General features: G+C 44.6%; 1 protein-coding gene across 3 annotated transcripts in view; it reads right to left on the reverse strand.

Annotated features, from left to right (window-relative positions):
• CACNA2D3 (calcium voltage-gated channel auxiliary subunit alpha2delta 3) overlaps positions 1 to 27703 on the reverse strand; it is a 909107-nt gene that overhangs the window by 380817 nt on the left and 500587 nt on the right. For all 3 annotated transcript variants that reach the window (XM_025272778.3, XM_025272777.3, XM_044933476.2), the window contains exons 10-11: positions 21592 to 21681; positions 12567 to 12680 (exon numbers count right to left, since the gene is read on the reverse strand). In XM_025272778.3, the coding sequence (XP_025128563.3) occupies positions 12567 to 12680; positions 21592 to 21681 (204 nt within the window). The remainder of the gene's footprint in view (positions 1 to 12566; positions 12681 to 21591; positions 21682 to 27703) is intronic.

The raw sequence follows: 27703 nt of genomic DNA on the forward strand, positions 1-27703 counted from the left end.
TCCTTTAGGATGGACTGGTTGGATCTCCCTACAGTCCAAGGGACTCTCAACCCTCTTCACATCAGAAGGCACCATTCCAGGGCTTGATGTGGTCCCAGAAGGCTGTGAAGTCATGTAGCTATTCTTCCCTGTACATCTCCAGTCCTGTTGGCATTCCAGTGCGATTTCCACTTAGGCCTCTTGGCTTTCTAATAAGGCACATCAGGCAGCAGACTTCCTGCTAGACAGTTAGCATGCAGTTTATATAAGTCTGCCTTATCAGTCACCATCATCAGCTGTTCTGTTTTGTAGATGAGACTCTCCAAGGAGTGAAGAAGATAGGACCAAATATTTTAATGTGAAGACCTTGGGAGGGAGCGGAAAGGCTCCTACAGAGGCTCTGAGCCAAGAGAAGGTTCTAAAGTGCAGGGTTGTAGTGATGGGACATATTCACTAAATCCTATAAATCTCCTCCCATTGTACTTTTTATAGAAATGATTAAGGTAGTCAGACAGATGGGCTTGCCTGGTGGCTCAGTGGTAAACAATCTGCCTGCCAATGCAGGAGACACGGGTTCAATCCCTGTGTTGGAAAGATGCCCTGGGGAAGGAAATGGCAACCCAATGCAGTATTCTTCCCTGGGAAATCCCATGGACAGAGGAATCTGGTGGGCTATGGTCCACATGGTCGCTAAGAGTTGGACATGACTTAGTGACTAAAACAATAGTCGGAAGGATAACAGGTCAATGGCCAAAATCATTTGGCATTGGGAATCTCAGATTTTATCCCCAGATGTTTGAAGGGGTAATGCAAGAGTCAGCCAATGGAGAATATTGGATTTCAAAGAATCTACTGGAAGAAGCAGTTTCATTTCTGAGGCATGAAGGTGATTTCTCTGTATCAATAGCTAAAAATGCAAAGGGCTCCTCTGGGATAACGACCTATCAACATAAAACAAGCAAAAAGTACCAGGAGGTGCAAGGCTCAGGCTCAGGTTTGGGATTGAGAATTCTTCCTGGTGGGTTGTTGGGATCAAGTTCTGCTTCTGATGGATGGAACAATTCCATCCATCAGTTACTTCATTTCCTTGTGATGTTTACCTAATATAATACAAGATGAAAAACCTATCACTGAAAGGAAAGCAGTAACTAAGACTGCTGGAGTTCAGGGCCATGGGTAAGTTTAAATCAAGTAGTCAGGATGGCTCTCATTGAAAAGGTATGTCTAGGCAAGGGCATCATGAAAGTGAGGAGTGAGACAATGTGGAAATCTGGGAGCAGACTGCCCCAGGCTGAGGGCACAGGAATTGCAGACATCCAAAGGCTGTGAGCAGCAGGCTGTGTGAAGAAACAGAGTGGAGCCGAGGTCACAATGAATGGGCATCCACCAAATCAGGCCTTGAGGGACTCTACTGGCACTCTGGCTTAAACTTGGCAAAGAGTGGGGAGCAAGCAGACATTTGAAGCTTCACTGGCACAATCAGCCTCCAGTTTCCATAGTGTCTGGCTGCTGCGTAGACAATAGGCTCTGGAATGCCTACTTCCAGTGAAGCCAATCTACCTGAGGATTAAGAAGAAATGTCGTTTGACTGTAATTTATATGCATGTATGAGAGCAACAGGGGTGGATAAGCATGCTGGACACCATGCCGCGTCACCCCTAATCCCAGCACACCAGAGCATCTCTTCTTGATGTTGCTAAGTGCCCTCCCTGGCTCAGCCTATAAAGGAAATGAAGGAAAGGGTGTAATAGCTCATGGGTGAGCTGATGAACAGGCAAAATGGGCTCAACCTGGCCAAAGCTTCCCCAGGACCCAAGTATCTCCGAGGCAGTGTGTCCTCCTCAGAGGCCTGGTCCCAGCCTTCTGAGTCCTTTCTTCCAAGTTTCTAAGTTTTAATAATGACCTTCTCTTCCCCTTCCCACTTCTCTCCTCTCCCACGAGCCAAAGAGGAGTAGTTACTTCCATGATATCCTAAACTGTTTGCCTTTTCTGCTCACTAATTCTTAACGTTAAATGCTCTCTGCTAAAATAACTGGTGGATTTCTATTCCTGATTGGACCCTGCCTGATTCACTGGGCACACAAACCAGGTAAGTGGCATTTCTCAGTGGGCCCAGCTTCTCAGAGCAGAGGCGGGTCTATGAGCCACCTATCAAAATACCAGTTCAAGAGGTGGGCCTACAGAGAATGGAACCAAGGAAACATTTTTAAAGTTCCCCCAACCACTCAACCCTCAGTTTTCAAGTACAGGTGTGAACAAGTTGATGTAGATGATGATCAAGATCCCCAGCTTCAGAGTGGAGGGCTCTGGGGCCAGTGACTTAACCCCTCTGAGCCTGAGATCCCTCACTTATGACATGAGGATGGTAATAAAGTGTGTCTACCCATAGGGCAGAGCTAAAAATTAAATGACAAAACCAACTGAAGTGTTTGAGTCTGCATTCAGCATGGGGAGCAGAGATGGACTACCTGAAGAGTAGCTACAGGACAGCCATTTTCAGGAGGGTGTGGGGGTTACTCGGGAATGTGCACTGACTGCCCACCTGCCTTCTGAAGACAGTAGTGTCTGGGTGGAGGCCAAGGTCCCCACCGGAGCCCACACAGAGAAACTGCACTGGTAGCAGCAGGGGAGGTGCCCACACAGCTGTTCTGAGTCCCGACAAGAAACGCTTTTGCAATGGCTGGCAGCAGGCACGCATCACTAGACTTCGTTCCTAACTCATCTCATCGTGTTCTTGCAGGAGTCACAGGATGTCTAGTACCAGCAGAAGTAATTAAAAATAAACTGGGAGACAGTGAACCGTTTCGACTCTCCCTTCAGCAGTGAGGAGGGCCTGCATGAGCTCTCACCATGGTGACTAGGAATGTCTTTCCCTGTCATACTACTGACTGACCACGAGAAATAAATGGTCCTGCTATTTTCCCAAGACAGCTGTAGGATTGATCACCCTTGAGAAAATACAGCAACGACACAAACTCACCCAAAACGTTCAGACCAAATGTGACTTTAGTCAGGGAGGGAGGGAATGGAGAAATGTAACCACCCAACTAAGCCCTGAAGTGAACAAGCAGTAAGAAACAGGAGCAGCTGGGAACTTTCATAGGAATTTTAAAAAGTCGACTACCTTCATGGACATCCACTCACATTATTTATGGTGAAGAGAGCCGGTACCCAAGCTGCATGGCCAGCACATGTCCATGCCTCATAGACTGACTCCCATACAGTAGCCAGGGGAAGCTTCTGAGGACAACCAGAGCATGTCTCTCCTCTGCTCAGGAGCCTGCAATGACTCCCCACTAGCCTTGAAGCACAATCCCAACTCCTACTGTGCCAACCACAGGCCAGAGGAGCTGGCCCTGACTTGTCCTACCAGTACCCCACCACCTCTGACACAGCCCCAGCCCACCAGGCTCTAGCCAGCTGCTCTCTACCCAGCTTCTCTCACACACACACACACACACACACACACACACACACACACAACTTCTCCTCATCAGGGCCTTTGAAACTACTGTTCCTCTGCCCTTCCCACCCAGCTCCTTTCCCTATATGCACTCTGCTTAAAGAGGGCTCCCTTGGCCACCCCATTACTCTTGTCTCTGGCCCTTGTTTGTCTCTTCAGAATATGTCTAATTACTGGTCTTCTCACTTTCTATCTGTAATCTGTTATTTGCTCTCTGAGATCTCCTTGGAGCTATCATGTCAGCTCCATACTTCTGGGCTCTGGTCCACTGGCCTGGGACACAGAAGGTCTTCAATAAAAATGAACTGCTGCACCACTCCCCCCCTCCCCCAATATGGCTACTCCCTGTTACTTCCCCTTTGAACAGCCCCTTGCCACCCTAAGCCCCCACCTTAAGTGGTTCTATGGGATAAAGAATGACAGAGCCAGAGTGCAGGTGGGGTGGGAAGAGACTGTCGAGACCCCTCCTCTAAGAGCAGTGGGATTTAACTCCTTTCCCAGTTACCTGTGGTTTCAGGAAAACCCCTGCTCCTCATAAGGCTCAAAGGAAGGCAAAAACAGATGGGAGGGGCTTTGTAAAATCATTTGAAAGTCAAAGGGAACAAAGCAGTTTAGGAAAAAGAAAGAACAAAACCTTCCTTCCAAATCACTTAAGATTATTTCAGGGCTGGCATTCTTAAAGTGATAAGCCCTCACTCTTCACTCAGCTCAGGAATTCTGCTCTCCAGACTGGCATCTGCCCCCCACATCCACACCCCAAAGAGGAGAGAGGGATTCCTGAGCTTGCCAAAACCACCCCAGAGGTACTGAGGCAGCTAAATCCTTCAGCTCCTCCAAAGCCACTAGGACCCATCTGGTTGATGCCTTAGCTCCCAAATTATGCCAAGGGAAGGGGGTCTGGGGCAAAACTTCCAAGAGTTCCAGGTGACAGACACGAACTCAAAGAATATGAATTTCCAACAGTTTTCAAAAGTTTTCCAAAGCCAGGTCCCTCCCCCAATCATTTTATGATCAAGGGCCTCCCTTCACCAAAAGCTCAAACCAAAAGCTGTTTGTGCCTTTACCTCCTTGTAGACCCATCAGGCATCCTCAAAGGACCCTTGAGATGGATGGTCTCTCAAGGGGCCTCATAGCTATCACCCCCATTTTTGTTCTGGTAAAAAATAAAGCACATGACACTCATAACTGAAGTAGCATTCACATTTGAGGTTGCCCTGTGCTTTCAGAGGAAGAAAATCATGTAGGTAGTACACCCAGACAGCCTCTTCTGAGGCTGCACAACTGGCCCTGCACTTCCTTTCTGCCTGAGGCCCCAGTGGGCTCGGAGGTCCGCAGAGCTCTGACACTCTGCAGATTCTCCCACACCTGGGGATGCGAAGGCCAAGGAGACAAACCCATTGCCCTGATGACAGAGTCCTCAGTGTGGACAACTCTTTCTCTGACATGAGGACATTTTGTTGTACTTTTGCCTTCAAGTTGTGTGCATCCTGGTTAAGGGCTCAGCCTGAGTGTTTAACTGCTGGGTTGTCATTTCAGCTCCATCAGATTGGTCATGGAATCCTGAGTAAATTATGGAGCCTCTTGCTGTCTCGGTTTCCCCCAGTTTTGGAAACAGGATAGGAACAGAACCTACCTTACGGGGTTTCTGTGAGAATTAAGTGCACAAGAAGTATTCAGACTGGTACCTGAGAGCATTCAATAAGAATTCATTTTGTTTTATATATTTAAGCACAGGAAATTGGTTTAAAACATTCTCTTATTGATGGAGACCTAGAAAGGGGAAGTAAACTGAGCAACCTGTGTTTCTCATCACAGACTCACATGACAGATGGCATGGTGACAGCTAACACGTACAGAAGGGTCTGCACTGCACACCCAGGCAGGGTTTCACAGTTTACCTATAGCAGAAGTGAGTTAAGACATGGTCTGTTAGGTGACAGTTGCAGCCAAATCTTTCTCCCTGAAAAATAACACGGAGCAAAATTAGAGGTGTGAAACCAGAGTGGGTGCATTCTGACCCCACAGTGTCAGGGATTCCATGAATTCCATTTCATTTGGATTCAGGGAGTCTCTAGTTTCCTGGGTCTTGGTAAAAGGGGAATCTGATCCTCTCTAGGGTGTCTCCTTTGTTGCTTCAGTGACCAAGATGTGACACTCTGCCATGCGCCATGTCACAACCAAAAGGGGGTTTGAGGGGCAGTTACACGTCACATTTATGAAGATCTGACATTCTGGGCACTGGGTGCAGTCCCAGGCTGTGTACCCGCCACTGCCTCTCCTTCTGAACCACCAGATCACGGTGTACTGTGCCCCAGCCCTGGGCAGCACTGAAGGAGATGTCAGGAGCAAGGAAGGACAGAAACAGCTCATGACAGAAAAGAAAGGGTCACATCACATTTGGGGGAGAGATCCCTACAGCAGAGAGAGAAGTATTTGCCATCAACTCTCCTATCAAGTGGTTCATCTATTTATTTGAGTAGAACAAAATCAATGGAAAGGCAGGAAGAACTCGCCATTATCATCTTCTGTTGAATTCAACCAACGTATATACTTCTAAAGGCATCGCAATGACTCTCAACCATATACTTGCTGGTCTAAATTTCCTCAAAGATTTCTTCCGATTCCTTTTAAGAAACATATTCTTAAAAGGCCAGATAATGACTATTTCAGACTTTGCAGGTCAGATGGTCTCTGCCACAGCTATTCAACTTTTCAGCAACAGATGATGTGTAATCAAATGGGCATAACTCTTACAATATTTTTTTACAGATAATAAAGAGTTAATGTCATATAATTTTCAAAAATCATGAAATATTCTTCTCCTTTAGTTATTTTTTTCCCATTTAAAAATGTGAAAATCATTCCTAACTCAAGAACCTCCCAAAGCAGGCAGTTGGCCACAGTTCGCCAACCTCTTTTTCAAATCACTAACTCACCATTTTCTTACCTGTCCACTCTGTCTTATACATCATGGGAGGTAATGACAATAATTCCATGACTTTCTTCTTTCTTTTAAAGTTCATTTGGAAGAGCAACTACATAGATGGCAGGCATAGCCATATTTCTAATTTAAATGTAGAAATGTAGGCAGCTTTATTTCTTGAGCAGATCCTGGAATGAGTCCCTTTCGTACTGAAGAGTTCATATTTTATTCCAAGTGTGTAAAGCTGCCATTCAGCCACTAACCAATGGATATTAGCTAAAAGTAAATGGCATCCAATAAGTGGATAAATAATTCCTCATTTCTGCTTCCAGAAATAACACACTGGCAAGGGACACATTGCATAGGCGATCATGATGTTGCCTTCATAGACTTAAAGCTAAATCACCATTAATGCCTTCCTTCTTCCAATTCATCCTATAATGTTTTACTAAGCAGTTGCCTTGCACAAGGCCCTGGTTAGGAAGCATTCAGTTCAGTTCAGTCACTCAGTAGTGTCTGATTCTTTGAGACCCCATGAATCGCAGCACACCAGGCCTCCCTGTCCATCACCAACTCCCAAAGTTCACCCAAACTCATATGCATCGAGTCAGTGATGCCATCCAGCTATCCCATCCTCTGTGGTCCCCTTCTATTCCTGTCCCCAATCCCTCCCAGCATCAGGGTCTTTTCAAATGAGTCAACTCTTCGCATGAGGTGGCCAAAGTATTGGAGTTTCAGCCTCAGCATCAGTCCTTCCAATGAACACCCAGGACTGGTCTCCTTTAGGATGGACTGGTTGGATCTCCTTGCAGTCCAAGGGACTCTCAAGAGTCTTCTCCAGAACCACAGTTCAAAAGCATCAATTCTTCGGTGCTCAGCTTTCTTCACAGTCCAATTCTCACATCCATACATGACCACTGGAAAAACCATAGCCTTTACTAGACGGACCTTTGTTGGCAGAGTAATGTCTCTGCTTTTCAATATGATGTTTAGGTTGAGCATTAAAACATGACAAACACAAGTGCATCCCACTTCTTTTTGCTTTTCTTTCTTGGAATCTGACTGCCATACGGTAAGCAAGTCCAGGATACTGTACCGAAGAGAGAAGACTCACGGGGTCTCCTTGAGGGTCAGACATAGCATGGAGAGAAAGCCTTTGGAGAGGAGAACCAAGGCAGCCCTACCACGCTCACAAATTAACACAACTTCCTCACTGACCCCACCTGACACCATGGGGAGCAGAACCACCACCTAGTTAACCCACGAAATTGACAGGAATGATAGATTGCTATTTTAGACCATTAAGTTTGGGGATGTTTCATAGCACTGCTACCATGAAATGATTCTCTTTCCTTTCTCCCTTCACTTTGCTTCTTCAAATAGCTTTCTATTGCTGCATAATAAGTGACACCCATGCCATGGCTTAAAACAGCAAACATTGGTAATGTTACAGTTTCTGTGGGTCTGAAGTCTGGGGATAGCTTTGCTGAATCTTCTGTTCATCATTTCATAAGGCTGCAATCCAGGAATTCATCTGGAGGCTCCAATGGGTGAGAATCTGCCTCCAAACTCAGCCAGACTGTTGACAGGATTTATTTCCTTGTGACTAACACTGAGGGCCCAGACTTTTGCTGGCTGTTGGCTGGAGACAGACTGCCCCCAGTTCTTTGACACACAGAATTCTCCAAACAGCTGTTTACTTCATCAAATCAGGAAGGAGTCTCCTGCCCTTAGGGAGTGTCCAGTCTCTCTCTTAGGGGTTTTCAATAAAGTTAGGCCCACTCCTGACAATATTTCTCTTAATTAGCTAAAAATCAACTGGCTTGAGACCTTGATTATATCTGCAAGATTCTCTAACCTTTACCATATTCTCTTGTTTAGAAACAAGTCACAGGTCCCACCCACACTCCAGGTGAGGCGCTCAGACAGGGCATAAACACCAATGGGCAGGAATCATAAGACTACTCTAGGGACTCAATGCCACACTTCTCAGCAGGGACAGAATGGAGCACGGTGATGGGACTGGTCAGAGATCCAGAACCTCTCCTCAAGGACTTACCAAACCAACAAAGATGAAAAACCAGGCCCAGAGGTGATTACAGTGTTGGAATTGAAGCTATACACACCCCTTTTTGGTTCTGAGGGAGGGTGACGTGTAAAACTCAGGTAAAGACAAGACGGCATCTGGCTAGAGAAGAGAAGGGAAAGTTTATGGCAGGCTGAAGAGAAAGAAACAAACAGCTAGAGGCTGGGTAATCTAGACCATGCCTGTGCTAATCCAGAGCAGTGGTCCAGATTCTATACCTATGGGTATGTAAAGCACTCAAGTGAAGTGGGCTGAGAGGAAATAATGGAGCATGATGAAGACCACGGCCAAAAGAACCAGACCTTTGCCATCTGAGGGGGCAGCCATTCTTCAATTCCAGTCATTTTCTGCCATATGAGAACAAGAACATTCTCATATGGCAAAACACATCCAAAGTGCCATGTGTACATCTTTGTGAAACTAAAACTTTAATAGTATTAATATCACTATTCTGTCTCCAATTTTAAAATGATCATCAGTAACTGACAATTTTTTAAATAAAGTATGAGCCAAGAAACACATACCTGTGCACTGGATTTGACTGAGGGAATAGACGCTTGTGGCTGGATGAATCACAAGCTTTAATAAAGATTGCCAGGAGAAATAGCAACAAATTCAGATATACAGATGATACCATGATAATGGCAAAAAGTGAAGAGGAACTTAAGAGCCTCTTGATGAGGGTGAAAGAGGAGAGTGAAAAGGCTGGCTTAAAACTTAACATTCAAAAAACTAAGATCATGGCATCCAGTCCAATAACTTCATGGCAAATAAAAGGGGAAAAAGTGAAAGCAGTAAATAGATTTTCTTTTCTTGGACTCCAAAATTACTGAAGTGGTGACTGCAGCCATGAAATTAAAAGACGCCTGCTCCTTGGAAGGAGAGCTATGACAAATCTAGACAGTATATTAAAAAGCAGAGACATCACTTTGCCAACAAAGGTCTGGAGAGTCAATTTCCAGTAGTCATATATGGATGTGAGAGTTGGACCATAAAGAAAGCTGAGTGCCGGAGAAATGGTGATTCCGAATTATGGTGCTGGATGGAGAAGATTCTCTGAGAGCCCCGTGGACTGCAAGGAGACTGAACCAATCAATCTTCAAGAGAATCAACCCTTAGTATTCATTGGAAGGACTGAGGCTGAAACTCCAATACTTCGGTCACCTTTGCAAAGAGCCGACTCATTGGAAAAGACCGTGATGCTGGGAAAGATTGAAGGCAGGAGGAGAAGGTGGCGACAGGGGATGAGATGGCTGGATAACATCACTGACTCAGTGGACATGAATTTGAGCAAACTCTGGGAAAAAGTAAGAGAGGACCGAGGACCCTGGCATGCTGCAATCCATGGGGCCACAAAGAGTTGGACACAACTTACTAACTAAACAACAACAAAAGGTAAACACAGGGAAGCAAAAGTGGCAGAGCCCACCGAGTAACCAAACCCTATCCCTTGGGCTATTTCTACAGCACTAGTTCCCCTGTGTGGTTTGCCCACCAGTACCATTCACATCACCTGCAAACTTGTTTGAAATGGACGTTCTCAGGCCCCACCAGCCCAACTGAATCAGGATCTCTGGAGCTGGGGGTGAGCAATCTGTGTTGGAACAAGCCCTCCAGATGATTCTTATTCTCACCAAAGTTTAAGAATCACTATGTTATAGGAATCAGGTTCCAGCCTTAAGATCATTTTACTCTCTCCTGAACCATTTCCTGTTTCTATAATTTTGAAGATAGCAAACAACAGCACAACACAACCCTCTACCAAATACCTAACATTCAAAATAATAGAGAAGGATGACCGCTCAGACGTGATGCAGCATCTCACTTTAACACAGTAACAAATCACATTGCCATTTTATACAAATGTATTACCTGCACCTTCACAGAGAAGTCATCAAGAAGATGAATGCATATGCATATGAATGTCATGGAATGCTCCAGAATGGAGCAGGAGGAGAGGGATCCTGCTATTAATTTCTAATCATAGATTAGAAAGGCCCTCTTGCTACAGAAAGTCTGCCTCTGCTTGATAATGCTGCATAAGTAGATCAAACTGCTTCATGGAAGGCTGAAATTTGCAGGACCCTGGTTCTAATTAATCCAAGAAAGTACCTGGCCTGAAGTCAACTCTGTTTCTTTGGAAAGATGTTGAAATTCCTTTTTTGTCTGAAGAGTTACAATTTTGCAGCCTTTATCCTATGCCTCTCCCAGCAAGTAAGGATAGGATGTTTAAATTTCAATATTCCTGCTACAGCTATCCATCACTTATCACTTAAGAGGGATTCATGTGATTCAGCATATAAATCTCACATGTTAATACATTTGCTGTTAATGGAGCTGGTTATTAAAAGGCCCATTTACTTCATTCTTTTATTTAAGATGGTCCCAGATAATGTAAACTACCCTTCAACATGTGCGAGATGTCATGGCACCTGTGAACACCTTGTTTGAGGACAACGCATCCGCAGCCCCACCACGTTTACTGGCGCTGTGCCCCCAGGCTCCTCAGTCATGCGGCCACGCCTTAGGGCTGTACATTACCAGGTAGTGGCCACGTGCTCAGCAACGTCATGCACTGTGGGTGTGCAAGTGTGAACAGCATGCCCCCTCCTCGGCATCATGTACATTTATCAGGTATTAAGTCTGTCCTCTACCTTTCCCTGGAAATCATCACCTGAAATATCTCTTAAAATCACTTTTCCAACAGTGAACATCCATCTTATTCAACTACTGAACTCTACAGTCAGTGTTAATTGTGAGAGCTGCATTCAGCCATACTTATTCCTGGATATCCCTCAGGCAGGTGCCAGGCCAGAGGCCCACCTACTCTCAGCAAGCTCCGAACAGCTAGTTTTCCCTCCAGCTTCAGAAATAACAGCTGTCTCTAAGGCTGAGCAACAAGGGAAGGAGATGTTATCCATTTGGGGAGCACATTCTATAAAACACATGTGTCTTAAAGCACCAGAGCCGTGCTTGGTGAGGCGAGACGACTGTGTTACCAAAGACACGGGGGGACCGAGAATGACTAAAAGGACAAGGAGTGCCAGCTCACAGTGCCTCAAGCGTGCATGCCTTCCCGTACAGTTGAGTGCACAGTTGTCATTTGTCTTCTGTTTCTTTCTGCCGTGCCTGTGGTTAGCTCAGTTCCCAGAAATTAAACATACAAAGTTGAAGAAGCAAAACAGACTTCTTCTAAACAGTCTCATGCCCCTACAGAGACAGTCAGAGTCATGCCACTGCCACGAAGGATAGGAAAGGGCCTTTGTGATACTTGCAGGCTAGCGCCCTCTCTGATGAACCTCTATTTCTTGCTCAGACCTCACCATTTAGTTGAGATAGTGATCACCAGCTATCAATCTGCTGACTGGTGTCTACCTGAGGTGCTTAATAAAAACATGGAATCCTGGGCCACATCCTCAGAAATTCTGACTCTGTAAGTGTGCAACAGGATCCATAATTTAAAAGCTCTCCATAGGGAATTCAAACTGGCTAACAGCTTGAAGAACCTCTGGGTTAAGGCTCTCAAAAGACACCAAAAACATTGATATCTGTCACTGACACCCTAACATGTGGGCTTATCAAATAAATAAATCTTAACTTGGAAATAAAAAAGAATTTGAATAGAGAAGAGACAAGCTTTGACAAGACTAAGCAACGGCACTGGGGAATGAAGAGGAGATTCTGGATGGCAATGTGGGTACAGGAAGGAACTACAGGAACATGGAAACAGAGGAAATGGCTACAGGGCCACATGGTTGCCTTCCCCATTCTATAGGTGCTGGGTTCACCATGCAGCTCTGGCTCCATGGAAAACATAAACAAAGAGAAGCACTGTCCATTATGGACACAGCACACCTCACAGTGACTCTTTTCACTGAACATATTGAACACTTCTACATGCGTTTCTTCTCGCTACCAAAAAAAGTTTCATTTTGAAAACAAGGAAAGCCATAGTATTCTGTTTTGGTCAACCAGAAAACACAAGGCTGAGAAACCATAGGTCATTATGAGATGAAGTCCACACGGGGTACTTATCCATGGACAAGCTGGAGGTAATAACGCAATAGAGATCCTCCACAGATGATGGCACCATGATGTCATCAACATCGACTTACCTTTCGATCTGGCCAATTGTACTTGGCAAAGATCGTATCATAGGTGTCCACTGCCCCATCAGTGATGAGCATAATGGCCTGGCTGCAGATGCTTCCTTGTCCAGTGTGGTTGAACTGCGGAAAGAAATAAGTACAAACTGAAAAACACCTCAGAGGGCTATGTGTACCCACGAGACTTCGGAAGCATGAGATCTTAGGTTCAGGAAGCCTCTTAAAATGAGAGTTCATTCTGCACCACCAGAAAGAACCTATAGGATAAGCCTCTGCCCACTTATGGATCTCCATATTTACTCTGAGAAATTGAAACTAAATACAGACCACAGAAGAGATTTCCTAAAAGTACACACAAGGTAGGCGTGAGATTCTAGGATAGTCAACCTCTCTTACCTTCAAACATGGATAGTGCTTCAGAATATAAGCCCAAAGGAGTTGGCAGAGCAACCTTTTACAAACACAATTATGGGCAACAGAATATGTGATGAGTAACATCTCTTTCAAAATCTAAATGAATTTAGTTTGAATGAGTCTAATGGATACAGATTGTGCTATGTAATAAAATCAAGGAGGTTTTGTACACATGGAGAATAAAGTTAGGAGCATGCCAATTCAGAATATACTGTAAGCACTCTTTTTAGGGTTTGTTTTAAACATGTATTTGTTAGCATGTAACATTATATATTATGTATGTTAGTATGTGCAGCTTGCTGAAATCCCAAGATTGTGCCCACTGTGATACCAATTCTGTACTTCAACTTTCAGTTTTACAGAGCATTTCAAAAGCGCCCAGCCTTTGTGAGTGGTAGCTTGGCTGACTAGATGACAGCTATCAGAGATTTGTGTCCTTCCCTTGAATCATGGGTGAAGAATCTCCTTAATGAATGCTATTAATGCTACAAATTCAAAGCAGTGTCCTTTAAAAACCCTACAGTTACATACCAATGAGGAACACACAAAAAGATTTTAACTTTCAGTAGTGAAAACTCCCACCACTACAAACTGTGAAGTTGCTTTTTTTTTTTCATTTATTTTAAAATTATTGCTAAGTGCCCACACAGTGCTGAGGATGAAACACAGAATAATCTCTTCCCTCATGTAGTTTATATTCTGTTTGATGAGATACCAAGGTAAAGGAGTAAATTATGTTTGATGTTTGATAATGGCGATGCAAAGTTAAAAAAAAAAGTAGGGGGATAGAAAATGCAGAGGGGTAACTTTAGAAAATATAGTCTGGGAAGCCATTAATGAGGTGATGACATTTGAATAATACCAGAAGGAGGTGAGCATCTGGGGCAAGGGCCTTTCAGAGAGGGCAAAGAGCATGCACACAGGCATGAGTGACAATGTATAGGATGTTCTAGCTACTAACCATGACATGGGGGAAGGATAATGATCACCCTTGGATTTGCTGCTGACTGATGAACCAGAGCTACCAGAGCACTCACACTGAAGTGTAATGCCCAGTCTCCATGAACTTAGATTTCTAATGTGGAGTTTGAAGTTGCAGTGACGTTAGAGAAGAATGGATGAATGAATGGATGGATGGATGGAATGGATGGCCTCGTGGTCATATTATAACAAAGTAAAACCAACTCAAAACACGGATGGAATACCATAGTATAGTGGAAAATATTCAATCTTATTTCAGCACCACAAACTGGTACCTAGTATAAATTCTCTTTTGAGAATACTTTTTCTAGGGACTAGCTCGGTGGTCCAGTGGCTAAGACTCCACACACTCAGTGCAGGGGGCCTGGGTTTGACCCCTGGTCAGGGAACTAGAGTGCACATGCCATACCTAAAAGATCCCGGATGCTGCAACTAGAACCAGGTGCACTCAAACAAAATTTAAAAATAAGTAATAAATAAATATTTTAAAAGAATACCCTTTTCTTCATTTATAAGATGGGAACAACATGCTCATAAGGTTGTTACAGCACAGATTATATGCCCATTATATGCTGGGCTACAAGTATGAACTTACTGAATCTCTACTAGTCTCTGAGGTACGTACTATCATTATCCCCATTTGACCAGTGAGGAACACAGGCACAGAGATTAGCTAACTTGCCCAAAATCACACAGCAACTATCTGCCATAGCTGAGATGTGAACCCAGGTAGTCCAGCTCCAGAATCTATTCTCAGATTCAGTACACTCAGCCTAAGGCCTCCCAATCATGAGATGACGCTCCTCAATCTGATAGCTCCACAAGTGTTCATTTCCTTCTCCTGTTCTTCCTTGTTCTATTCTTTCTAGTGTTCCAGGGTCACATGGCACACACCAAGGTCACTACCCCGAGAGTGACTGCTCCTTAAATTCTGGGCCTTGAGAATGTGGCTCACTTTAGTCCTGACCCTTGCAGTCACTCCTGCAACTCTGACTGGGCAGAGTGTCCTTAAATTAATAAACACACAAGGCACGTGATACAGTGTCAGCAGGTGGAAATACCTGAGAACTACCTAAGACCATTGGACCACAAAACTTTTCACATAACTTCTTTTCTACTATCTTCATTGACATAACTTACTATTCTAGAAAACTCCTGCTAAAGAAGGTGAAAATTGCAAATAACTTTAGTGCTTATTCCAGGAACTTCCTAAAAGACCCATCAACTCCTGAACAGAAAGCATCAAAGGACAATTTATACCCTGAGACTCTTTGAACCTCTGACCTCAAAATCTTCCCTTGCTGCATCCACCAATCGTAAACTATAATTTAGGATTTATACCGTCTTAACGAAGCGTTTTCCCTCTCTTCCACCCTGAGGACTCACTTAATAGTCTCAATAAATGACTTTGCCCTTTCCACTCTGAGATGCTACTAAGATTCTATCATCATAGCGCAATAAGAAAAAACAGTCTTGCAGCCTTGTCTTATCAACAGGTTGCTCTGGAGATTTTCTGGAGAGCCTGCGATTCAACACAGCCTTCATGTCACTGGATAAACCCAGTAATGTGCCACCGAATACAAGTGATCTATTCATTTGACCACAGAGGCTGCAGAAGGGAAAAAATCAGGACACCTCGAGACAGTTGTTCATGTAACTCATTTGAAAACACCCAGGAAAAACTCTCCCTAACAAAAGGCAAGAAAGAGAGGGAAATGAAGATATCTGAATACTGCACACTGGAAGAAGGGGCTGCCCCGAGCTGTTTATTTAAATCCATTACTTTCTTCCATGGCTGAGTCCCTGGTTTTCTCTGCAGCAATCTGCAGTTGGAAGAATTTTGAAGAATGCAATTAAATTCAAATGCTTTGATGAGTAATATCTCTTCTCTTCATATTTGTCTAGAACTTTTTTTTTATTGAATAGCGGGAGTGATGAAAGTGTTTTCCATAATAATAACAATGACAAGGGCCTGATGATGAACGACAATTAGCTCAGTGATTCATCAGTTAGCAGCAAAAATTTCAATGCATCCTGACATTTAGAGCATTTGGTTGTGATTAACAGTCTTTGAAATGTCACCGAATTTTATTTAATTGGCTAAGAAAAATTTTTAAAAGGTAATCACTGCAAAGATTGTATTCATCGCCAAAAAAGATAATTGCAGTTGTCAGATGACAAGGTAGATGCTAACTACTGGCTCTATGTTCTTAAGAGAATCTAATGAATGCAGCAGAGATCAATAGCTAGAAGGGTCTTAGAAGTTTATTTGAATGCTCCTTTCAAAACCATTTGTACAACAACTGCAAGCCTTTAAATCATCTGAGCAAATGCTGAAGCTGAAATGCAGGTAAATGCAAAACAGAATTAACTTCATTTAGTTATAGGAACTTCTGAACCATGCTAAGCTATAACCACAATTGGCATTTCAATTGTGTGTGTCTAAGAGAGAAAGAGTGTATGTATATGTGTTTGTGTGTTCAAGAAATAGCTTTTTATTTCATACTGGCTTGCAAAAGCAGACATAATACACAGGAAGAGAATTATATCACTAAAGGTCATATTGATGAAGTGGAAAATAGCTAAAGCTTCATTTTCATGGGAGATTAACCATCTCTGCGTTTTTCAAAGTGTTTGGCTATTTAAAAGCCCCATGGCAAGAAATAGGATGGAAATGTTTCTCTCTCTGGGATAAATGTGCACTCAATATGGTGCCAACTGTCAACAAATCTCAGGCAGGGACATTTTGAAACATTTTTGTTCCTTCCATTTCTTACTTTCTGGAATTTACACTCGACCCCTCAGATTTTCTGACTGGCCAGACCTCAAAGGGCTTTTACCATAAAGGTAGATCAAGCAGGTATGTGGATGGTTTCCCTGGTTCAAAAATGCTTCTCTCACTAGAATTCAAGGGGAAAAGTCCACCATGCATTGGTGATTTTCTGGTTCTTGGAGGTGTTGGAAATACTACACCCTCTTAAAGGATAAAAAAATATTATGCCTGAAGGTGTGCCTGGGGAGCTGTGGGTTCTACAAATTCTATCCTGATGTTATAACATGACACAGAGAGTTCCTGGGTCAATAATTTGAGTGCTGGTATCAGATCAGATCAGATCAGTCGCTCAGTCATGTCCGACTCTTTGCGACCCCATGAATCGCAGCACGCCAGGCCTCCCTGTCCATCACCAACTCCCGGAGTTCACTCAGACTCACGTCCATCGAGTCAGTGATGCCATCCAGCCATCTCATCCTCTGTCGTCCCCTTCTCTTCTTGCCCTCAATCCCTCCCAGCATTAGAGTCTTTTCCAATGAGTCAACTCTTCACATGAGGTGGCCAAAGTACTGGAGTTTCAGCTTTAGCATCATTCCTTCCAAAGAAATCCCAGGGCTGATCTCCTTCAGAATGGACTGGGTGGATCTCCTTACAGTCCAAGGGACTCTCAAGAGTCTTCTCCAACACCACAGTTCAAAAGCATCAATTCTTTGGTGCTCAGCCTTCTTCACAGTCCAACTCTCACATCCATACTTGACCACTGGAAAAACCATAGCCTTGACTAGATGGACCTTTGTTGGCAAAGTAATGTCTCTGCTTTTGAATATGCTATCTAGGTTGGTCATAACTTTCCTTCCAAGGAGTAAGCGTCTTTTAATTTCATGGCTGCAGTCACCATCTGTAGTGATTTTGGAGCCCAGAAAAATAAAGTCTGACACTGTTTACACTGTTTCCCCATCTATTTGCCATGAAGTGATGGGACCGGATGCCATGATCTTCGTTTTCTGAATGTTGAGCTTTCAGCCTATAGACATATTCTAAAAGGTCTGTTCACTGCAGGACTGCGAAGGCCTCTAGTAGCAAATGAACTGTGAGTCTCCAAAAGGAGGATGGCATCCCACACCTTGACCACAACACCTATGTTGGAGCCTTGAAGCAGACAGCATTCCACTGGGCATTCCAAGGGACCACTGGCTTAGGAGAGTTTTAAAGCAAATTTGGTAAGTGAAAGGCATGGGGAGAGGAAAAGCACCAGGGCAAGGAAAAGAAGAGAGGGGGATGAAGGGAAGCAGAGATTCCTGAGGATTTGGGCAGGGAGTAGGACCAAAGCATTAAGGGTAGGAGCTGCTTCTAGAAACCTCAGGCAGCCTGGGAAAAGTTGAGGCTGCCTAATGTCTCTGTGGTCAAGGTGATGGCACTTCCCACCCAGCCCAGCATGACTGAGAGGGAGCTGGTGCCACTGCCTCATGCTGAATCCTCAACCCCCATCCAGCATGGCCGGCTTCATGACATGTGACGTACATAGCTATACAGGGCCCCACACTTGGTTGAACACTCTGGTATCACTCTCCTAAAATTCTTATTAACTTTTGAACAAGCACCTGCATTGTCGATTTGCACTGGGCTTCACAAATTAAGTGACCAGTGTTGGGTCTATTCCTAGCCTCATTTTAAAGATGAGGAAAATAAAGGTAAAACCAAGCAGAATTTTTTTAAGGTCACACAGCAAGCTCTGAGTGGGTCAGGCTTCTCAACCCAACCTGCCTGACTCCAGAAGCCACAAACTTTAACACAAGAAGCATCTCCTAACTCTTTACTCCTTCATCACCTCTGTCAAAGAGCAGGAAAACAGAAATCTGCAAGGTACATTTCCAAGCAAGGGACTCTCTCCCCTCCTCTCAGAGTAGCCTCCCCCTGCATTAGATACCAGGTTTTTGAAATGAAGAAAGCCAGTTTCCCAAATGTGGCAAGTCCTTTCAATATCACCCTCTAGAAAAAGCCTGCTAAACTGTGGAGATCAGCATCTCCAAGCCCTACGAAGGTGCCTATTCAGGGTTCAAAGTGTTAGTCACTCAGCTGTGTCTGACTCTGCAATCCCATGGACTGTATCCTGCCAGGCTCCTCTCTCCACGGAATTCTCCAGGAAAGAATATTGAAGTCAGTAGCCATTCCTTTCTCTAAGGGATCTTCCCTAGCCAGGGAATGAACTCAGGTCTCCTGCATTTCAGGCAGACTCTTTACTATCTGAGCTATGTCAAAAGCTACCCAAGGTTCAAAGTAGAATTTAAAGATGTAGCTTGGTCTTTGGCTCTGATCAGTCAAGTTCATTAATTATTAATACATTGTTAATAGGTATGTGCTGTCCCAAACACTGAGTTGTTCATAAATGCTAATTATCTGTAGCCAGGTGAGTAGGAAAGGCCTCCGGTTTGTATAACGGTAGCTGAAATGACACCCTTCCTCCTTATTTTCCTCTCCTCTGCACTGATACATGATACTGACTCAGGACTGAGATGTAAATAGCCTTCTATGTGCCAGCAGATATTATTGGTAAAAAAAAAAAAGAGTACAGAATTAGGACCTATCCTTGGCTTGAGAGCCCCTGTAGCTTAGTGGTAGAAGCTCAAGCTATGGAGTCAGACATAACTGATCACCAAAACAAGCCACACAGCGCTAGGTGAATGCTCACCTGGAAGCTGATGGCTGGCGGCCTACAGAGCTACCTGGAGGAGAAGGCTTTGAACATCCAGTTGCTTCAGCTCTTTTGGAACTTAAACATAGCTGTCACCCCATTCAGGGCTTGCTTGCTCTCAGCTCCACCCCATATTTTTTTTCCTGAAAATCACATTTCCCAGACTAGGCAATAGTTTTGACAAGTTTTGTCTTCAGGCGAATACTGAAGGACTCAAGGGAGAGGCCAAGGTATTTCTAAGCCATTTCTCCTTTTCTCTCTGCTTTGGGGGCCTGGGCATTTTCCAGCATTGGCAGCATCGCCTCCAAGGCACTAGCTTCCACAGGACAGGCCCTTCCCTAGCACTGCAGCTCCTGCTGGGCAGCCCCCTCAGTGGTTTTGCTCTGCTCTGGTCGGCCACAGTGATGAGGCTCTGATGGCAGCCCTGCCTCCTGTGGTCCTTCCTGACCCAGAGGGGCGCTGCCTCCTGCTGGGTTAATCCATGGATTGGTTCATTCTCTGTTTGATTTCTCAGCTTTCCATCCCCTGTGCAACCAACTTCCTGAGTTCAACTCCTGCTGTTTGAAATACCTAGAGTAGCTTCTATTTTTCTGCTTCTTAACATCTAAATCACTACCTCCTTGGTCCAAAGCCACCACTGTATGTCACCCAGATAATGGCCTTCCTGCTATTGTCTTTGTTTATCAATGAGCAGCCAGCGGATGCTGTTGAAATCAAAGTTGGACTCTGTCATTCTCTGCTCAGACTCCATGACTTTCCACCCCACACAGAGGAAGAGCCAAAGTCCTCACTGGGTCTATTAGGCTCCACAAGATGCTGCTGCCTCTGTGACCTCATTTCCTAGTACACTCTTTCTTTCCTACTTGCTCTTGTCATGCTGGTCTCCTTGCTGTACCATAAATATGCCCTCCCTCAGGGCCTCTGCATTTCCTGTTCCTCTTGTTGAAAACTTGTTCCTCAAGGTACCATATAGCCGCTCCTTCACTTCCTTCAGGTCTGCACTCCAACATCACCTAACCAGAGAGCTCTTCCCCCAGCCAGAGAACTCTTGACCTCATTGTATAAAGGAACAAGCCCTTATCATTTTGGAACAGAATTATTGTTCTCCATAAGACTACTCATTTCATATGTCTCCCATCATTAGAATTTGGGTCAGCAAACTTCTTCTGTAAAGGGCCATGTAGTAACTGTTTTAGTTTTTACAGGCCATATGGTATCTATTGAAAATAATCAATTCTGCCACCGTAGTACAAGAACAGCCATAGACTATATGTAGTCAGGTGGGCATGGCTGTGCTCCAATAAGACATTACTTACAAAAACAAGATGGAGGCTGATTTTTCTCTTGGGACATAATTTGCAGACTTTTTCTCTAGGATGTTAGGGCCATTAAGGCAAATACTTAGTCTATTCTGTTCACTGGTGTACTATTCCCAGTGCCTGACATTTAAAAAGCATGCAACCTATAGTAGTTAAATAATATAGAATCTGCATTAATAAAGACAGTCATTTATTATCCTACTGCCCTCCCAGAGTAAAAAGAACACAGAAGTCGCATGATGCTTTAGCTTAACACAATTGCATTCAAGGGGCAGAATCACCAGCCCAAAATTCCACAACGTATGTCACAGGATGTTAACAGGTGCTATTAATATTTGAAATTCTCTGTTCTGCAAAGCAGGAGAAATAGTAGGTACAGTGGGATTTGCTTTTGCAGGACTTCCCGAAGCCTCCAGTGCGCACTGCATATTGCGCATCTCCAGGGGGCAAGAGGAAGGTTGGGATAGGGAGCGCCTGTAACACTCCCTGAACATAGCACACAGAGAAGCCCTTCTTCCTCTGAACATTCCACAGGCAGGGATTCAGTGTGACTCACAACAAGGAATCCACTCCATAAAGAAACTGAGAGTTTCTCAGAGGGAGAGAAATCTGTGGTCGATGGTGCTCTAGTATTGAGACACTGGTGGCCCCAGAGTCAATGACGGTGGCAGGTGAGTCCGCTGACCAGACTGTACCATGGGCTCTGCCCAGCAGGGGGCTGGGATGGCCTCCCAAACTGGACCTGGTTCCCCAGCCTTATCCTCTTATCCCCTTCCTGACTAACAATAATGCTGGCCCACGAAAATCCCATCTATTCTCTTAGAGGCAAGAAAGGCAAATCAAAGAGGAGCTTACATCACTGAGAATGTTGAAGGCTTCATTCAGAGCTATATCCAGCATTCCAATTCCTTTGGCAAAAAGTTTGTCCAGATGCTCCCTGAAGTGCTGAAACAACAAAGCAAAAAAATCCATTAGCATCCGTCCTGTTATATGAAATACCAACCCTGAATGAACAAGCACATGCCAAGGCAAAACCCATTATTCTCAGGCCCCAATGGCCATAATTCAGTTTTTGCCTTCCAAATTCAAAACATAAGAACTTAATATAAAATTTACCTTCCATATGTATTTTTTTAGCTTTGATTACATGTTAGGGGAAAGAAAGTTAAGATTTTGGTGAAAAGTTTATAATTTGTTGAAAATGTCTGCCTCCCTCTCCAGTTTCATCTCCTGTGACTCTCCACTCTTCCAGGGAGTGCTATGAGCTCCACCTACCCCTCCCTTCCCCTACTTTTCCACTCCATCAGTTTTTAAGACTCCACACATGCTCCCCCTCCACACTCTCCATGCATCTTCTGCCTTCCCCTTATCTGCTTCTCTCTTATCTTCTCAGGGCATGTCCGTTTAGACGGACTCACCCCTTCTTGCCCTAGGAAGCCTTCCCAGAACACTCACCCCTGAGAGCGTGGAGTGCTTCCTTGCAAGCCCAGGCTGCCATACCAGGCTCAGATCCACCGTGCACTTAGCACTCCAGGTGTGTAATCACCTGATTAGATTCTGTCCCCACTCAAGACTGTGATGTTTCTAAGACAGGGCACACCTGATGGTCTTTTGTTTTCCACATTTACCACATTTCTGACACATATAATTGGTGCTCAAAAGCCACCTCCAAAGAGCCAAAAGTCAAAGTGAAAGTTGCTCAGTTGTGTCGGACTCTTTGCAACCCCATGGAATTCTCCAGGCCAGAATACTAGAGTGGGTAGCCGTTCTCTTCTCCAGGGGATCTTCCCAACCCAGGGATCAAACCCAGGTCTCCCGCATTGTAGGCAGATTCTTTACCAGCTGAGCCACAATGGAAGCCCCCAAAGAGCCAAAGAGTGAGGCTAAAGATTGGATCACAACATGAGACCCATGCCTATGGGAGGTAGATCCAGGCAACAAATAAGGAGGGCTTCGAGGAACAGGCAGATTGGAAGGAGGCTCTTCAGGAGCAGCCCCAAGCCTTTCCATCATGTCAGTTCCACAGAAGCCCAGCATCAGCTGGAAAATAAAGGGGACAAAGAAACTGACTGTGAAACCCAAATATCTCTGCTTTCCAAAAAGAGACAGGAGTGGGTCCAGGCCCATGCCCAGGTACACAGGAATGTACATGATGGTCACTGGCCCAAAGCCCATGTTCACAGCAGCACAGCACTTGGCAACACTTTCCAACTGACCCAATCCAAAACCATTTGTTTTCTACTGAAATGAATTATTCTGTTCCCAAAGGCATCCAACCCTTGTCTGCTGGGGAAATAGCTGGAGAAGTCACTAGACACTAGAAGGGAGAGGGACAAGAGGGGTGGGTTAGGGGAAAAGGTGTGCTAGTGACTTCCTGGCCTAGGAGTGGTTTCATTTCTCCTACTGTGGCTGCAACCCAACAGTACTCCAAGTATGCCAGACACTGATCACAGACACTGATCCTAGGATAGGACTTATAGTTCTAAGATGCTGTTCTGCCTGGAGCTTCTGGTCATCAGGATGGGCTGCAGGTTTGCTGGCAAACTGGACTGGAAAGCTTGAGTGGGATCCTTACGGCAATCAGCTTTAATGACATCCAAGCCGAATATGAATCAAGGCTGGATGTGAAGCTGGTAAATCACCCTGGAGATATGCGTACCAACCACAAGACCTTTTCCCTGGGCCACCCCTCCCTCACAGCAACCACACTCTGACGCTCACCAGAGCAGCCTTCGTTCTAGAAGCCTGCTCGATGTTAGGTCCTGAACAAAAACCAGTCAATTGTGTCCACATAACAGCCCTGTGAAGTTCCATCATTCCACTCTGCAGAGAGTAAGACTGACGTCCAGTATTGCGCCTAAATTCACATACCTCCAAGCTGCCCAGCCCAGGTTCTATCCAGGCCAGTTTCAGCTGCTCTAATTCTCTCCTTTCCACTACACACCCACTGCTGTTTATTGTGTGTGTGTGTGTGTGTGTGTGTGGTGGGAGAGGGGGTAACCTGAATGCCAGGCACTGGCTATGAGCTTGACTTAGACCTGGCCAGTGTGTCTCCAGTATGCCAGCTCTTAGTTTCTGCACTCAACTGAGTCTACAAGTGATTATCAGGTGGCATGCTGAGGGTCTGGGAACTAGGCAAACTACACAGCCAGGAGCCAAGTCTCCTGCTTCTCTATTGTTGCTGCTCTTGACTTGGCAGCAGGATGCCAAACTCATGGCATAGCCTCTATGAGCACTCAGTGGATAAACCCAGAAAGTTGACTGAATCCAGGAAGCTCATGGGTCCCACTGTGGGTAGGCAAGTAGTCAGAGCAAATCAGTCTGCCTTCTCCAAGAAACTCCACCCTTGGAAACCAGACTTGGGCTTGGTAACTGTCACCCCAAGGTGGACCCAGCACATCTTACAGGACACAAAGCTGGATGGCAGGCCGATCACAGATTGTAGAGAGTGTGTTCCTTAACCAGACCCAGGTTCACATCACAGTGGCTGGGCTCTGCCTCAGCAAGTTCGTTCTATTCATCTGATGTCACTTCTGTCAACTGCATTTAGTTGTGCTCAGTCACACAAGTTTACACAGGACATTTTTTATAACATAGCAATTCTTCTTTTAATCCATGTGTAGCTGCATGTCATGTGCAGAATGATGTTTTAGGCAACGTCTGCTTTTATTGTTGGACACTTAGAGCAAAATGCAATAATATGTCATGGAATTCCCCTCAATTTGCTATTATAACAAGGTCAATTGGGATTTTGTTTCTTCCTGATAGAAACTGAGCTCATACACAAAATAGAAAAAATATTTCTTCATGTTAAAGGTTTCTAAATGATATTACAGATGAAGGATTCTCTCTTTGTTTTTTCCTACCGGTCCTCTCTCTCACATTCAAACCCCCTTTCCTCCTACTCCACAACCTAAACAACTCAACTTCATCATCCTGGTCAACCAGCCTCTGCATTTAACTCTCAGTCCAACCCTCCTCCAAAGTGGGGACAGGGAGTCCTACCTTCCAGGGAACTATCTCCTGTGATGTGACCTCCACTAAGAGCTGCTCTGCCCTTTACAGTAGTCATGAGCTACATGTAGCTATTAATATTAAATTTAATTAAAATTATCTAAAATTAAAAACTCAGTTCCTTGATCACACAAGCCACATTTCAAGTTCTCGACAGCCCAATGTGGCTAGTGGTCATTGGACTGGACTGTGAAGATTAAATTATATCTCCATCATTGCCTAAAGTTATGTTGGATAATACTAACCTGGAGACACAAGAGCTAGACTAGTCGTTCCTCCTTACCAAGCCATCGCCTGATGGTGAGTCAGAGGAAACTCTAAGGCCAGTGGGTATGTATGATTTCTCCTATCCAGCATCCTTTTCCCTTCTGCTGATTTTCCCTCTTCCCCAGCACCCCATAATTTATATGAATTGAACAGTGCTAATCTATCTCTCCTTCCCCAGTCAAGGGTTGGGCCCCCTGATCAGCCCTGTTCAATCTGTGAATTCTATCCCATCAGCCATAGTTGGGCTTCTACTGAAACATGATAAAGAAGATTCTCTCTCCACTGAGATTACTGAAAAGTCAGGGAGGCAGGCTGGTGCTGCCAGCAGCCATGAAGCCACTGCACAGGAAGAGCTCATCTGAATAAATGTAACAGCCAAGGAAGACAGAGCCCACAATGCAAGAGGGCAAGACAGAGTCACGACAGTGTGGCTTGAGCCCCTAGATCCAGCCATGCTTACTTTTCTCAGATAAGTGAGCCAACAAATTTGATTCTTTGCCTGACTAGATTTAGCTGTATTTGGGCCACTCAATTCAAAAGACCTTGATGACCATGCCCATCACATAACCCTGACTGAGGCAATATATCCCCAAAGACCTCCCTGCATTACAATGACCTTTCTCATCTCATCTATGCCCACTCTTCCTCTTCTTAATCACTGTCATTTCATTACCTGATTTACACATTGTCTGAGTGCCCATGCCGGACAGAGCCAGGCATTTCATACACAGCACACTCCTAGTGCACATGGATGGAACATCCACTGCTTTCCCTCCCCATGGCCTGTACTAACTTGTTGAAGATGAACTCTAGTTGTGTGCATTCCAAGGTTAGTGTACGAAAGGGAATGAAGGAGCCTGGCTGATTGCCCTGCAGCCTCCTGAACAGATTTTTTAAAATCTATTCTCAGGTATGGCTGCTTACTGTAAGATCAAAAATGTTTATATTTAATGCAATCATATTATATTAATACTTGTATGTTAGCAACCAGTATATAGACCCTATGGACTCTGCAAGAATAAAACTGAACTAGGATCCAAGAGACTGAGCCCTAGTTTTGGTTAGACTGCTTACCAGCTCTGACATCCCAAGACAAGTAGCTTTGGTTCTCAGGCCTGTTTTGCTACCTATGAAACGGGGGTGAGAAAGCTTCTGTTTATTTGGTAAAAATAGTGAGAGCATCCATGCCTTAGAGCAGTAGGCAGGAGCCAGGTGACTTGAAGTCCAAATTCCACGCTGCCACTCACCCTCCCTCTATAAGCCTTAGTAAGATACTTCCTTCATTGATGCCTTCTTTTCTGACTTAATTCAAAAGGTATCAAGCTGACTTTTCACTATTATTACAGGAAAAAAGAAGACATCTGAAAGAACCATGATGACAGAAACATGTGAGCATATTTTAATTTCATATTTGCTAAAAGAAATACTTGAAAACACTCCTACAAAACTTTATGCCTCAAACATCTATGCCAACTTCCTGGTTTGCAACTTTACAATCTAATCCACCTTGGAAAATAACTCGTTTCACCTTAAAAGGCTAGGTTTTATTAAGTGGAGAGACATGTGGTTGATTTTACTGACACCAAGGCCTGAGTGTCTCCTAGAGCAAGCTACTGAAGGACAGTATTTGGCTCAGAATTAGCTGAGCCAGGAAATCGGTCCTCAACAATTGTGTGCCAGGAGGTGGCCAGTTTCCATTATTTTTCTAAATTAAAATAAACAATTTATTGGGAATGGTGACAGTTCCATTTTATTATTAAACTTCAATAAAGGAGGAGGAGGGTGGCTTTTTATCTTTGCTTCAGGCGCTCATGCAGCATATGCTGCTGTCCGGGAGAAGGCCTCCCTTCCAAAGCAATTAGTGCAGCTTAACGCCTGGGGAGATGAACCAGCACGAGCGCCGCGGCTGCCTACGCCCGGATGCCAGCAGGCACAGCGAGGCCACTTATCTCTGTGAAACAGTCACAACATCCAGGCCAGCGGAAGGTCCTGGTGACACAACCCTCTCTCTCCACCAGCATTTGATTTAGTTGAATCAATTCTGATAACTCTGGGATAATAGCAATCATGTTTTTTCCTATGTAATTATAATGAATGTCTGAGTCCTCCCAATTAAAAGCAAGGGATTAATATAAAAAGTGGACATCAGGGGACAAAACAATCCCCCATCCACGGAGCTGATGAGAGTCGGTGGTTCTGGCTGGGGTTACCTGGGGGAAAGGCTAACAGCTACCTATCAGTGATGCCCATTCGGGTCACTAGAGTTCAGCAGACCTGTATTTTGTGCCCACTACATCTGGACAAGGGATTGCTGCAGCCACAGGAAGGCTTTCAGAAACTGCCTCACCCAATTCCTCCAAAGGCAGCCAACCCTGGCTGGATGATAACTGTATGCTGGGCACTGGGTACTTTCATCCATAACCTCACTCTATCTTCCTAAACACCCCTAAAAGGTACTATTAGGTTCCTATTTAACACACAGGCAAATGGAGTCTTCGAATGGTAAAATATTTGTCCAGGATGGCAGAGCAAAGTATGAAGAAGGTGGGTTTCAAAGTGCAGAGCCCCATATTTAAATCCATATTCAAACAGCCCTTCTAATGCACAGGGTGCAGCTCTCGACATCCCTGATGATGCAGCATACAGAGCCCCTAGGGATCTCACACAGGCCTGGTTTCAGGGGCAC

The sequence above is a fragment of the Bubalus bubalis genome, chromosome 21 (genome assembly GCF_019923935.1).
Source record: "Bubalus bubalis isolate 160015118507 breed Murrah chromosome 21, NDDB_SH_1, whole genome shotgun sequence".
In the NCBI taxonomy this organism is placed as follows: Eukaryota; Metazoa; Chordata; class Mammalia; order Artiodactyla; family Bovidae; genus Bubalus; species Bubalus bubalis.